At 32.6% G+C, this 15,873-nt stretch overlaps 1 protein-coding gene across 2 annotated transcripts in view; it reads left to right on the top strand.

The window, feature by feature from the left end:
• Nucleotides 1-15,873, top strand: part of LOC131844226 (heparan-sulfate 6-O-sulfotransferase 1-like) — a 202,497-nt gene that overhangs the window by 72,410 nt on the left and 114,214 nt on the right. For both annotated transcript variants that reach the window (XM_059193048.1, XM_059193049.1), the window contains exon 4: nucleotides 15,582-15,707. In XM_059193048.1, the coding sequence (XP_059049031.1) occupies nucleotides 15,582-15,707 (126 nt within the window). The remainder of the gene's footprint in view (nucleotides 1-15,581; nucleotides 15,708-15,873) is intronic.

Here is a 15,873-nt window from a genome sequence, read left to right as displayed (position 1 = left end):
AAAGAAAGAAAAATAATTTTACCTAAGCATCTGCTTTTTTTGGTGTTGTAAAAACAATCTGTGGGTGTCATTATACTAAATGATAATCAGACCCTATTTAAATTTGTAAGGAAAATAAATTAGTATTAAATCTAAGAGAAAATAATAGAAACTAATCAAATTTAATTTGACTACGCCACATGTTTTTCCATAGTGGGTTGAGGATTATTATACTTTAGAATAAATATACATATATGATAATATGTAAATTCCACCGTAATATGTTCCAAAATATAATGTTATTGTAGAAACGATTATTAATCTCATTAGACATAATATTGTAGAATTTTACAATGATACTGCCTTTATCCTACGGCGCTCTTCTTGTGGTAAATATAGTATATTTTATTAAGGCAAATTCTAAAATCTGTTTTGTTTTTATTTTTATCACATCGATGATATGTTACACAGATGTTTCAGAAAATCTAATATATTTAAAAAAAAAATGGAATGGATGAGTTATAGTTAATTGTATTAGGTACACCTAATTCCTTTTCTAGTTTTGCAATTTTTCTGATTTTGATAAATTAATATTAAAAATCTCTTGAACTTTCTTAGTGACATATTACCATCATTTCACCTTAACATGACGTTTAGGAATATGATATACCAATATTAGGCACTACTGACTGAACGAAGAAATTCTTTCGGTAGTACAGAAATATTTTTAACTAAAAAAGTCTTTAAGGAATTAAGGAATTTCTAAGGCTTTAAATTTACAGTAGCCGTTAACACCCAGACGACTTGTTCGGATTATGCAGATAATGCTACAGCGTTCAACTTCCTTAAGCCGCGCTGACACGATCCGAGTGGGCATGGACATAGCGCACATGGGTACTTGCTCCTATGCAATGCTTCCGTGGCATCCAGTAATCAGAACTCAATACGAGGAATACAGCTCTACTACTGTATAGATATATACATAGAGAAAGAACATCTATAGATATAGAGAAAGACTTGGAATAAGCTACAAATTGGTCATGACATCGATACTAGTATAACAAATGCTAAAGTGTGCCTGTCACTCTATTTGTCAACTTTTATAAAAAGGCTAAACAAGTCTAAGTCAGCTGAACGGATCTTAAAGAAATTCGATGTAAATATTATAAATTATATCATATGAACTTAAGTATCCTTTATCTCAAGTAACTATTTGGAAATAAAGGAAATAAAGCATGAAAGTTTCTAAAGGAATGATCACGGGTAACTGCTAGTATACCTATAAAAGAGTATTCTAGAAATAAGTTAGTTACTTAGAAGATTTTTACAAATATAGTCTTTGACTATATATGTAGTACCATAATAATAATTGTCTTGTGTAGTAGGTTTCATCACACATGCTCGCAGAAAAAGAATCCCGAAATGCTTTGCCATGTGAGCATGAGAAACGTGGGAATTGCAAAATATGCCGTTGTTGTTTGCTGTGGAATTAAAGCTAGGTGAGGTATGTAGACCTCAGACGAGATTAACTGAATTAAACGTTCAACACACAACCCTAAAATCAGGGATCATATTGGAGTAGGGTGGCATGCGCGCTGGATCACTGCCAAGACCGCCTCGTGTGTAGGCAAAATGTTACGGGTAATTATCGACTAGCAACCATTGTCACCTTGTGTGGAGGGAAATTGGGAGTGATTTCAGATCAGTTTGGAAAAAGAATGAAAAAATGTTTGCCAACCAACGTTAGGTACATGTACTACTGCTACGATATTGCCCCTACTTTAAGGATCGTCTATGTACCGTTTTAACTACCTACGGACGCTTCTCGCTGCGACGCTGAGTAGTGCTCCATTTAATCGCTTTAAAATTAACGTTAGCGTTTATTTTGTTTACATTTATGTTCACACGTTCGTCTATAGTTCATAGCAAACTTTCCAACTACTTTACCAACAGTAACTACTTACAATATGGTGTTAATAGATTTATTTTCTTACTTATTACTATTTATTAGGAGAAGACTTGTGACACCCTGTGATTTAATCGTATTGTAGTTTGTCTTCTCTTACTCCATTATATTTGTGTTTCTTATCTATTCATGTCTTACGATATTAATATCTTGAGGAACAGATTGTATGGCTTACCCAGTTATCATGTAAATAGTGAAATCAGCACATATACATATCCCTCAAATGAAAGTAAAAATTTATAATTTTGAAATTAGATGACTCGGGCACCGTAGACCAATTTTCTTACACACAAACTTTGCTTTAACTTAAGTTTATTTGCCAACGCTAAGCCAAGTTTTTCATCTACGCACCATTTCCGAAGACTTCGACTTGCCTTTCAAGTGATTTATGTAATCATAGCAGGTCAGTCTTCTTTCGTAATATATCAGTTTCATCCAACAATGATTTATTAATTATTACATTGTTATCGTAGTATTATTGAAAGCAAAATAAATAAATAACTAACCTCTAAAAACATTCAGTTTATCTTTTGTGTACACGGAGGTGTTATACCGCATCAACAACACGATTGCTTATCAAAGCAAATTGGAATGTAACATAGAAATACGACAAGTATTTGAATTACATAATGAAGCTATTCATTACGGGGAGAGAGGGGTGAAATAAAAAGAAATGTAATTTCGTTCTCATGTCGGAGCAGCGCTAATACGATGAAGGGTCGGAAAATCCAAGCTATCAAATTAGCTCTCACCGTCACTACGGATTTTCGAAATCGGCGAACTATGGGCAAATATTACATCCCATAATATCGTGTGTGTTATCTATTTTGTTCCATTTTGAAGTTAAATTTCAGACCCCAAAAATGAAATTAACTTTGAAACCTTTGTTTGTTTACCATCTGTAGAAAACATATATTTTGACGGATCTATCTCATTGATTGTTTTATATTTGGAGACCCATGTTTGACCCAAATCAGACCAACATAGACAGCTACGATTATAGACAACAGGATAAATATGAAATATTATTGCTACAACATACAATAAAGTGATTTGTACAGAGATACCTCTCTCAATATGACTACAGTGAAACAGAATCAAAGAATTATAGTTTTTAACGGAATTGCTGTTACGTCGAATAAAAAGAATACATTACTTAAGAATATCATTATGGTATTGCCCAGTGAGGACAATATATCAATACAAAAAGATTTTATATCTTGTACATTTTTCTAAGAAAGTATTCTCTATTTGTCATTATTCATGTGGACACATCGCTAAGCCATTGCAGGATGGAGAGTAAGCTCTCAGATTCCCAGTGAATTGCAACGTCTGCAGTTTGCCCGTTACCATTGCTAGCAGGGTAAATGAGCCCAATTCCTAACACTGGACATATATATTTTTGTTCTTTTATATATTTTATATATACTTCTAACATAAACTTAATTAATTGTATCACAATTTAGTTTAAGAACGATTAAGATATTAGGACTATATTGAAAAGCTTCTTTAGCCCGTTTAAACCAAAGCAAAGAAATTAAAACGTTATTCTAGGGCCTGATAGATGCTTTATGATCTGAATAACTGACTGACTTCCAACGTCTACAATGCAAAGACTGATTACAATTCCATTATAATCCATTAAAATTAAAAATCATCAAAAGCTGATTAGTTTTTTAAATAATAAACGTGATCCGTCTGGACGACCTACTTTTTGAATGACTGATAAAAGCCGACATTTAGGGACATAATCCGATTCACGAAGGATCGAATATTAATATCCACTTTTATATTGTAGAAAGATAAAATATAGGATAAAGATACAGTAAACACATAACATAATAGAATGTCGAGTAGGAGTTGGACTAGTTGCTGGGAGACGTGAAGCTGTGTGCGCCGGGAGGGATTAGCAGATTAGACCAGGCAGACTCAATGAAATGTGTTGTGTAAGAAACCAAATGCTAACTACATTCATGAGATATCAAAGATATGAGTATCGCATTACGCTATATGTTTACCGATGTACACCTTGTACAAAGTCGTCAAAGTGAGTACCTCTGTCTCAGCTATTACAGCCGTAAAGCAATTTGGTTGTTTTTCGGTTGAAGTATAAGAAAAGGCAGCGAAATTATAACTTCACCGGCAGAGGGAATAATAAGGTACGGAGATATGAGACCTAGTCCTCTGGAATGACAACACATGGAGAGTATCATGGGCGTAATTGATACCATGATGTCATGTAAATTGTTAAATAAAATGTTGGTTGGCACTTACAATCTATTAGAAAGCCGAAAAAAATTAAAGGATTTATTTGTTTAAACACGCTAATCTTTGTCGCGCTAAACTATTTGTTGAATTTGAACTACAATACATGTAACAAACATGCAAAAGAATAAAAGAGCAGATTACAAACTTGTTACAAATATCTGAAAATTATTACACTTTGTGACTTCGTGACGTCCACTTATAGTACATGTCTAAGCCGAGAGATTTCATTAGCCAAGTTTGTTTACACTTGTAACAAACTGACCCGAAAAAGTTTTAGTGGCGTATCAAAGTTTGTAGACAGTTACAGTTGTAAACAGCCAGTAGGGAGCATTGTAGTCCGCGCCAGATGCATTCGGGTGTTTTCAACGCCGGCGCGTTTGTTTGGATTGTTCGAAGTAAAATATATTGGATTGTATATACGAGTGCTATACAATCCGCGCTTCACTTTAATCCATTACATATCCGTACGTCTTTATCGATCTGTACGGTATAAAACCGTTTCTGAGTTTGTACTCTATATTTTTACAATAGCGGTTGAAAATTTGTCTAAATATGTATCCGCATAGTTTATAGTTTAGCGTAAAGTAATATAAAATTATCACCTGAAAGCACAGCATTGAAGAACCAAGTAGCGAAGCTTGAGAATGTATATGTATGTTTATATGTTTCTTCAAATAAACCGCCTGAGAATCGAATATAGTATGCTATTTATGCCAAACCACACAGCCATAGGGGTTGTCATTATTGTATACAGTCAAATATTAAATTCATGTCGATATCGATATTCAATTATTTATAACATTAATTATAGCAAAGTGTAACCCCTTGCAAAAGCATCAAATGGCTTATTAATTTATTTTAACTATTGAGTTATTTAGGCTTTTTCTTTCTAAATAGATTGTTAACTTAGAGGTAGACTGTACAAAGTCGTCTCCGTGGGTACCTTAGTCTCACCTATTTCAGTCGGCAGCAACTTGCTTTGTAAGCTGTGTTTGGATATTGCAGATTAGGCAGTAAAATTACAGGATAAAATACATGACATCTTACTATGAGGCCAGACTTGAGTGTTATTGCCATTCTATTGACATTAAAAAAAATGTTTTGTTTGACATATAGTGACAAACTTTATAAGTGTGTGAGATTTTACTTTTTCTATATAGAGGGTTTATTAGGGTAATTGCTCGTATTGTTTAAATATATTGTAGAATTGTGCCTAACTACTAGTGGCAATATATCTCTTATGGAACGTGTTGAAATAAAAACAAACAGAATGAACAGTTGTATATGGGCATGTAGAACACTATATCGTTGGCAACGCGTCAATGCTAGGAAGAAAATTGAAAATAAAGTTTGTTGTACACTCCAACACGCGAGTAAATGGGTCTGCCATCCGTCCACGCTTATACGGCTTTATACTAGTTCCAAAAGCGTTCACGAATCCTGTGAACGCCATATATTAACAATATTAAACTTGTAACAGAAAATACAAAATAAGTTAAATATTACTCTAACTGAATTCATAATAATACAGTTCGAGGCCCATAAATAATATGTCACAGAAGGTTAAGTACTTATATGACTTATTTAGTACCTACCACATATTTTTCGTGAACTAGACGACGTTTGTTTATTATTATGACAAAACGTTTTAAAAAGCGGCCAGTCCATTTAGCAAATACTGATAAATATACGAAATAAAAAAAGAAATGAAAATATAAAGATACAAAAGACAACGGCTGTTTTGGAAAGTAAAAGGGACTAGGCCGATAGGCCTAAGAAAAAAAGAAACATAAGATAATCTTAATATTGATAATTTACGCTCACATCTATAAAATATACACGATTATATACAATTACCATACATTTTGTATAAAAAATGATTGAATCATGCTTAAACTTTTCATCTAATTGACGCTAACAAATGCACTAGCAGGTTTAATCATAGTGTCGATTTTAATGCAAATTATTTTTGTACATACTGCTCGTTTGAAACATAATCAATACTCAAACGAAAAATCGATAACAATGCCAATGATGTTCATTCATAAAATAATTAATAAGGAAAGCGTTGCTAGTGCAAAATTCAAAAGGCACCGATCAGCGTAATCCAGTCTCATTATATCAGTATTCGTTTCTAGAGTAGTCCAGTTGTTACAACTACAAATTCAATAAAGTAAAGTTAACAAAATGCTCTTAAAAGCTAGCAGTTTTCAAAGGAAGAACATACAGTTTATGCTGGCGGACATTTCTCCCCATTACCAGACACTCATTCCAGCTGTTGTATCTTTTATTCAGCCGGAAATAAATGTCATTAGTCTTTGTCGCCTCCCTGGAAACTCGAGGTGCGCCCTTTTCCACAATAATTATAAAGTGAGCTTGATTTTGATGTACGATGTGGGTCAGACTTGCAAAATAATTTGAAATTAGCAATGCCTTCAGAATAATAGATGGCTACAATACATTATGAATAATGACTTGATATTTTAAGAGATATTACATAATAATAACTTTGTATAACATATGAAATACATAAAGCTTCTAAGTAGTTTATTGCGATTATAATAGTGAAGTACGTAATTTAGGAAATAGAATTCTGAATACGTTTCACTTTATCTACTAGATTTTCATAAATTTAACGCATACTTTCATTTATGAATACTATTGTTACATTTTATTTTAACGGCTGTAATTGTTATAATTTATCACATAGTCATATAGAGGTTACTTTTTAACCGGTTAAGTATTTGAATAATATAATATAAAATTTAATGTCTGATTTTATTTTAACGGCTGTAATTGTTATAATTTATCACATAGTCATATAGAGGTTACTTTTTAACCGGTTAAGTATTTGAATAATATAATATAAAATTTAATGTCTGACAAAAAAAGATTAGGTCTACCAGGTAGCTGGACGGGCTGTCCAGGCTGAGAACCTTATCATAATAGATAAAGTTCTTAGTGCAACGACATGGGTTAGATTATTTGCCGCCGCAAAGGGGAGCCTACCCTACTTAAAATTGGATAACGAAAAGAAGTTGGATTCATTTATCAACTTATAATATCTTTATTTAGCATTTTAAAAATCTAAGTATGTATTGTTTTCCTAATATTTTCCAATTCAATTCATTTCTATACCCTAAACATTAAAAATTAATGGCTATTTATTTTTATATGAGTAATAATGCAAATATAATTTTTAATTTAGCTGTTGCTAAATTTTAAAATAAACTTGTTATTCGCATTCGTCTTTAACACATCTTGATAGACTTATACAAATATATATGAAATATAAATATATTTCTAAGTCGTGTGCGGCACACATTTTTTTTTATATTGGCCTATTCGACTGTCACCATTATAGTTTTTTGTTCATTAGATAATGATCACGGTTGTTTGCTGGCTTCTTATATTTATTGAAATTTGGTACCAAAACTGTAAGTGAACATTTCTTGTCAATAGAATGCAAAGTATCTCTCAATTGTTAAAAATAACCTTGTTCTGGTGCAGATACACTTACATATCAAAAATAAATCTATTTCAAATAAAGGCCATAGTATAGGAGAACATCTAAAGCATCTATCACCATGATTTCATTAATAACAAATGTTATAACTAGTTATAACAGACGATTTTGCTCAGGTGTATTACGATAACAAACTCTGTGTTTATTTAGGATACTATCAATGTTTGTTTCAGATTTACTTGAAATCTGTGCAGGTGTTTCACATTAAGGAACATCCAAACATAGACTTTTTAATTAATACTCTCATAGATAATCATTATTATATATTAAGGTGAATTATTATTAATTTAAGTTTTAATTACTCAATTGATATTAAGTTTGTGTATTTATTCGGGTCACCAAGACAATGAATTCGGTATTATGTACCCATCTTTAAAAAATGGCTTTTATATACGTTGGCCGTACCTACCCTTCAGTACAAAGTACGACCTACTAAATTTGCAAAAAAATAGTTTTTATATATAAAAAACATTTTGCAAATTTAGTATATACTTACTAATTGTACAGTGAACATTGGTTTACATAAATGTCATTATCGGCATGTAAATATTTAACTAATTTCCAGACTGTAACGGTTGTAATCGTAGATGGAGTGGTCAGTAAAATTTTAACGAATCTTGCTTGGGCAAAATTCGTGAAGCATTCTAATTATTTAGTTAATGGATTTCGCTCAAATGCTTATATTTAAAGATTAGTCTAAAAATTCTAAACAGTCTCTGAGAAGTCACACACCAGAACCGAACCACCGAACAGATAGATATTCAAACCATTGGTAGACCAACCAGCCGTTACAAGCAGCTGTCCCATAACCATAACAGGACTATTAACAAATGGGTCGCTAAGTATTTTTATACCCTGCACCCTTATAAAATTCTCGAACACCCGCCTACAATAAATGTGATGCGATTGACACGAAATGTGGGCGAATATTTTGGGACACCCAATAACTATTAACGATTGTGATATATTCTTGACGAACGACAATAAATTGTTTTTTATAGTGTTATCGAGACGTTAGATAAACGAACTCGGTGAAAAGCTAGCAGTTTTAGCGCACATTGAAATATATCAGTCAAACAGCGTGAACGGAATAGTGGTATTCCATTTTCTTTTTCTTTTTTATAAAATCGATGTATTTAACGGATCGTGGCTAAGCGGGTTTCACTGGGGGTGTCAAATTCCATCACTATTCCAGTGAGTACGGGAAAACTTTATTACATTAACGAAGCGTTCCACCCGTTTAAGGGTCGACGGGCGGTAAAGTGGCAACGTACCCTTTCAATGTTATGTAGAGTTGAGGCGTGCAGTAAAGCAAGACTTCCAATAAAAATGAGAGCCTTACAACTTCCTCCCAGTAAAAGTATCTTTGGCGTTTAAATTTCAATGGAAAATAAATTGTAGTTTTTTAGGGCTTCGTACCAACATGAGAAAATGAAATTCGTGTGCTGCAACTTTATCTGTACGTGTGTACAAAACTGCACACTATTTCAGAAACTACTAATGGAATGCATTTCAAGTTTATTATTATAGATACTATGGCCTTATCTTGTATGAATTGGTTGTTGCATGTCGGAAATAAGGATAAAACTTCTATGTATGCATACTAGATATATAAATTTGTTTACATAGGAAAAGAGTTCTTTCAAAAAGTTGTCTATCTACGCTTTTGCAATAATTATTTATTTGTTTATTAAATAAATGACCCTAGACAATCCACCATTAATCATCAATCAATCACCAATCCGCCATCTAGTCCACGGTAAGCAGAGCTTGTGTTATGGGTACTGTATAGACAACTGATATAAATACTTAGATTTTTTAAAATATATACATAATATACATAGAAAACACCGATACAAACAATCATATTCATGAATACAAATGTTTGCACCGTGTGAGGAATGAAATTCGCGACCATCGGAAGTAAAGCGGTGTGCTAAACCGCTGCGCCATCGAGGCCCTCAAATACCTATTAACATTATAAATTAAGATTGAATATTTCTAGACATTACATATTCGGGATATTTACCATAATAACATTATTTAAGAGGGAAAGATCTTTTGAAGTTGTCGATTTTTTACCACAACGATTAGCCGGAAAAGTATTAATATTCTATAATAATACTAGTCGTCTAATTGTTTTACTACAATAAAAAAATATGGTAAAAGCATAAATGTAATTTAATTAAAAATATTAAAACGAATGGTAAAGATGAGTTTTTCTAATGTTATTCTAACTTGATTACAATCGCTTGTAAAGGCATAACAGTATGTGATACTTTTGGAATAGTTATCAAAAATGTGACAGCATAAGTAGTGTTATCTTTATCTAGTGCATATGGATTTAAAGTTTTATGTAACGGTGATGCTTTGTGTGTATACACTGTGCAGTGCCGCGTTCCAGGCTGTTCCCGTGTTCACAACAAAGTGGCGACTTGCCAATCCGCGCCGCTACGGCAGTTATCTAGCACTTCGCTTGTGTTAGCGGCTAATGGACTATAAAGTTTGTCATCAGGCCGCTACCCGCCGTACGGGTTTGTTTCGCATCTGTAAATTTGAGTAATAACGTATGTACATAATGTGTTCCACAATCATTTAGGAGAAACAAACATATTACTTATCTATATTCGTCTGAGCAAATTTATCTTTTTGATATAAATTTACTGCTTCATTTCAATTTGAAATTGCCACCGTGGCTGATGAATGTTAAGTTACATAGACTATTTACTTAAATATCTACATCTTCTTGTCTGCTCTAATTTGTCCTATCCAGGATTTCGCTAAATAGAACATTATAAAGTAGAAGAAAATAAAAAAAATCCCCTCTTATTGATGGTAAAAACCATGTATTTTGTCAGGAATGAAAACTTAGGCGCGTTAACTCCATATCCAGTAGATAACTCAATAGATAATCCAATCGTAGCATAGCATGCAAGTAAGGTATTTTGTTTGTTTGGTTGAGTTACTTTAATAAATATTAAGTTTATGTACGTATACCTACTTTAATAAAATAAGCATTCGTTCATACAGGTAACTGAGTACAGTCTTATTTTGGTAGGTCCAGGCGAATTTCATATTTACAATATACATTTTCCGCCAGATAAAAAGACACAGATCGAATTAAACTTGATACGGAAGTGTTATATGTGGTAAATTTATATAAATATGTATTAGGAATGTCAAATGTTGACCTTCGTGGTTGACATTTTAATGCTTTCTGTAATATATTATATCTCCTTGATGGGCCACGAAATAATGACATGAGCTACAATCATGAGCTAAAACAAAAAAATATAGTAATAAATCAGAGAAAACACCAATTAACTGAACTCAAAGGTTAGTCTAGGTTGACTTGTTATTTTAAATAAACGAAGACAGATTTATTGTTAGCTGCTCTGCAAGACATATTTAATGTTTTGAAACCGCAACATAATATTGTTTTGAGAATATTTATATATTCTATTGTATCATTAAACTATGTTTTATAGGTACTGCCAGCACAGAAAAAGTTTATTCTCTTCGAAGCTTCTATACATATTATATTATAAAGTCCCCGCCGCGTCTGTACGGGATAATCTCAATAACAATAGTAAATGGATTTTCATGCGGTTTTCTTCCATCAACAAAGTTATTTCAAAGGAAGGTTTACCTACGTGTATAATTGTGTTAAGGTTTTGTGTAAATTGGTCACTCGATTATGTAAACAGAAAGGCCCGGAGTGTCCGACTACTGATTTATACTAATACTACTACACTATCGTACTAGCTAAGTCCGCAAATTAGTAAGTTTTTCTATTTGTAAACCTATTTAAATAAAACGTACACAGAATATTATGTGAAGATTACCACAATACATTAGTAAAAAATGCATGCAAATCTATTAAGTCCATTCCGAGATTAGCATGGGAAGTAAAGTCTTCCAATAATAATAGTATTGTACAAACAGTGATCAATTACACTTTTATTATATGTATAGATATAAGTCGGAGAATATATAAATTTTTGATAAACCTACGCTGCAGAATTAAAAGAAGGTTGGAAATTTAGTCTATAAATTTTTAACTTATCCAACATTAAATTCGTGTTCAGACGTCTGCACTATCCAGACCTCTGTACCTGGCAAGAAACTAAAAGACATATTTCAGTATTTCTAATCTACTCCTATTAAGTGAATGAAAAGGGATAAAATTTCTGAAAATGCTGAACAAATTCTTTCTTTCTAACAGAAAGTTTAGTAATTTTTGAGTAATATATATTTCATGCTTTATTTTACTTATTGTAGGTACTATTAGATAGAATCTTATTAAACGAAAACTACAAAGAACAAATGATGAAGCCAATTTATCCATAGGTACAATTAATATTTGACGGCCTCTGTGATCTAGCCATTTAGCACACCGCTTTACTTCCGATGGTCGCGGATTCGATTCCTCGCACGGTGCAAACATTTTTCTTCATGAATATGATTGTTTGTATTAGGCTGGGTGTTTTCTGTGTTCATATGTTCTGTATGTATTTACAAAAAATCTATTTATGTCAGTTGTCTAGTACCCATAAAACAAGCTCTGCTTGCCGTGGGATTGGATGGTGTTGTATTAATTAACTGCCCAGGATTATTTATTATTTAAAAAAAAATGATAGCAGCTGATCATTCATAACCCTATTTACCTATTCATTAACTTGAGCTTCAGCGTTCAGCTTTTTCTCTCCAGTCGTTGTACATATGTAATCAACATATACGAGCATTTTTTTTGTATCTTATTTATATATATATTTATATATAAATAATATAGATATTTTTTCTAACACTATATCGTTCTACTTACACATTATTCGGAATATCCACTTTAAAAAAACTAATTGTACAATGTACACGCTCAATTAAGTTTTGTGGCTTTTTGCCAGATATGTATCTCGCTATTCTATGAGTGTATTAGAATTAAAAGGATTCAAACGTATATACTGATCAATATAATAATATAATTTATATTAAACCCGAAAAAAGATGTACTTATAACATGCCAACTTAACTCTGCAAGGTGTTTTCTAATAAATTCAGGGTAGAAAGCGTTAACACAAGCTGTGGCAGTGTATGATGTAAAAAAACTGCATACAATGAAAGTTGTCAGAATATTTTAATGCACTTTATATTGGTTTTTATATTGGTTACCAATTTTGAAAATCATTATTTCACAGTATTTGCTTTATTCGGTAAATTTTGATAATAAATATGGAAGTTGCTTTGTCAAATTGAATTGCGACCCAAAAGTATTTGGTATAGCCTTGGGTCCACCTATCTAATGAGGATCCCATAACATTTATAAGGAATTAATGAACCCGAGTAACTTTATATCATTATTACACCTATTTGTGAGGATACAATGAAGTCTATATCACTGCAAAGTTAGCTAATTAGCACGATAGATAATAATTCAATTGAATCTAATATATCTTTTGATTTAGGCACATTTCCTGGTAGATAATATCTTAGTTTTGTCTTGCAAGTTTCTTTTGGAAACGATATTTATATATTGATTTAGTAAATGGGAAGTTTTCGATATAAATCATTATTATATGCAAGTATGCAAGTAATACAACACTGAAGCTATTATAACCGTGAAATCTGAAGGTTAAATGTAATGACCGTCATTCTTGACGGATCAATGTAGTCAGTGGCCGGGTGCCAACCGCGGGAGTTTCGCGGACTGATTAAGTATACACATACACATACCAGTTCCTCGTCGCCAAGCCGTCTGAAGGCGCATCAACTCAATCGAATAAAGTGTATCCTTCCATGAATACAATATGCAAAACTGCGACATTCGTTTAGCAATCCAGTTTTATTAAACTGGTTTCTCTGTCTATAACACAGATGGTCATTTTATGCTATGCTATAACACTGCATTTAAATAAGGTCGCGTTTGCATATATTGTGGTATATAGAGGTGCTCTTAAGTAAATTTTGGCTCTAATTAGAGTCTATTTATCTAGGTAGACTATCTCTAGGTACATTTGTACAAAGTCGTTTGTGTTGGTATTGGTGTCTCATTTATGTTAGCCACCAGGCAGCTTGCTTTGTAAGCTGTTTTGGTTTAAAGAGTAAGTAAGATATGGTAATTAAATTACTTAGTATGGATGTATGTACTTTAGTCTTTAGTTATGGCAACGCATAACGGAGATAACGAGGCTTACATGATATCGTGATGTCCGTAGTGCTCTTCATGTATATGGCCGATGTTTGCCACTTACCATCAGATAGTCCATAACCTTGTTTTCCATTCCAGTTATATAAAAAAAATTAAAGCTAAGTTCTGATTTTGTGTGAGGTTCTATATAAATGAAAAAAAAAAACAACGTTACCTATAAGATGTTGGCTACAGAAGGATATCGTGAATTGTAAAATCACAAGCAAGTAGGTATAGTAGATCCAATGCGCAGTTCAGAATTGATACGGTTAGTTGATAAATTGAAGCACTTGCATTGTCAATCTCAATCTGTGCCAGTGTTCTCTATTATTTTAATACAATGTAACTGAGTTTGTTATGTATGGTCATGCTATTAAAGGCTAATATAGTTCAACTAAATAGCGTAACAGTAAGTTGGGTGTACAAACAGTGCGGCTATTTCAAACATTAATCATTCCTTGATTAATCGCTGTACTGGTTAATCCGATAGAAATATTGTAGGTTTATAGTCTTCATTCTATTCAGTATATAAGATTAAATAGATGGGATTTATTAGAAATAGACGGATTAGTGTATAGTAGGGGCTATGGTCGAGCTATCTGCGAGTTTACGGTTGGTTGCCGCTACTGTTGTCCTCAAGTAACATTGTTCTCAGTCTAGTCTCTTAGGGGATTTATTCCTCCGCAATAATAAAACATCGACCATCAACTTTGCTTCTCCACTGCTGTTCACTGAATTATTCCGTTTACGGAACCGTCTTTTTGTATTTCTTGTTCGAAACTCCAGTTGCTATCTCAAGGGTTGGAATATTAAATATTGATAAGCAGAAATGAATGAACGAAACGAAATGATGCCTTATACAAATTTGATTATAACGCTGGTTTTCGTGTAGCGCGTAGTAACTTAGGGCGTAGTACTTGTATGTAGTTTGACTTAGTAAACAATATAATTTGTTTTGCTTTCTCGTACACAATCGATTTGATAGACTAACATAAACATAAAAAGGTTAATGTAAACCAGGGACAAATTAAAGTCACATCTATTTATTGATATAATAAATAACTGTACCCAGAAATTATCGTTATCTAAAGTACGAGTACTATAAAACAAAACTAAACAACTAAATTATGTAAAGATGTATTACGTGGAATTTAATGTGCAGTGGAACATAGATACATTAAACGTTAAATTAACTTAAATTGTACCTGTTGCGAGAGTACATATTTTATACGTACACACATGTCAGATCTAAACTATTTCAATGAAATTTGTTATCTTTACTGGATTTCTTGTTAAGTAGTTGTGTTCTAAGAAACCAATTAATGTAACAAGAACTGGAATGAGTGCAGTATTTGTATGTGTAATTAGCTGACACGCGCAATTTCGTATACCTTTTCTATTGATGCTCCGCTCCTGTTATTTTTAGCGTGATGTTATATACTCTATAGTCTGTCTTAATAAATGACCTATATCTTAGATTCGAACCTGTAGTTCCCGATATTAGCGCGACAAGCAATCACTACATTAACTTTATTCACTACATTAGCTTTATATATTTTTTAAATCAGTGAGTCATAACTAAATGTCTGAGGATATCACAAGATATCTAGATATTGTAATATTTAAATTTTAGTAATAAATTAAAACTTGTTGTACAGGTGTGGCCTCCACGCGGATTTCACGGAGCTGACAGCCTGCGTGGGCGGCGAGCTGGACCGGAACGAAGGTTCAGCTGTACACAGAAGATACTTCTACATCACCCTACTCAGGGAACCAGTATCAAGGTATATACATATACTATTTGTAATTAATCAGTATAAATAAAATACCAGACTAATAAACTAAATAATTACGCTTAATGCGCGATATTTTTTTATGTCTTTGGAATGGCAATAAATCTGACGACCCACCAGATGGGGCAACTGTCGTCTGTATACATCAACAGAGAAC

The sequence above is a fragment of the Achroia grisella genome, unplaced genomic scaffold, assembly GCF_030625045.1.
Source record: "Achroia grisella isolate CSIRO2021 unplaced genomic scaffold, CSIRO_AGI_Agris_v1 utg402, whole genome shotgun sequence".
Lineage (NCBI taxonomy): Eukaryota > Metazoa > Arthropoda > Insecta > Lepidoptera > Pyralidae > Achroia > Achroia grisella.
This window is presented reverse-complemented; position numbering and strand designations above follow the sequence as displayed.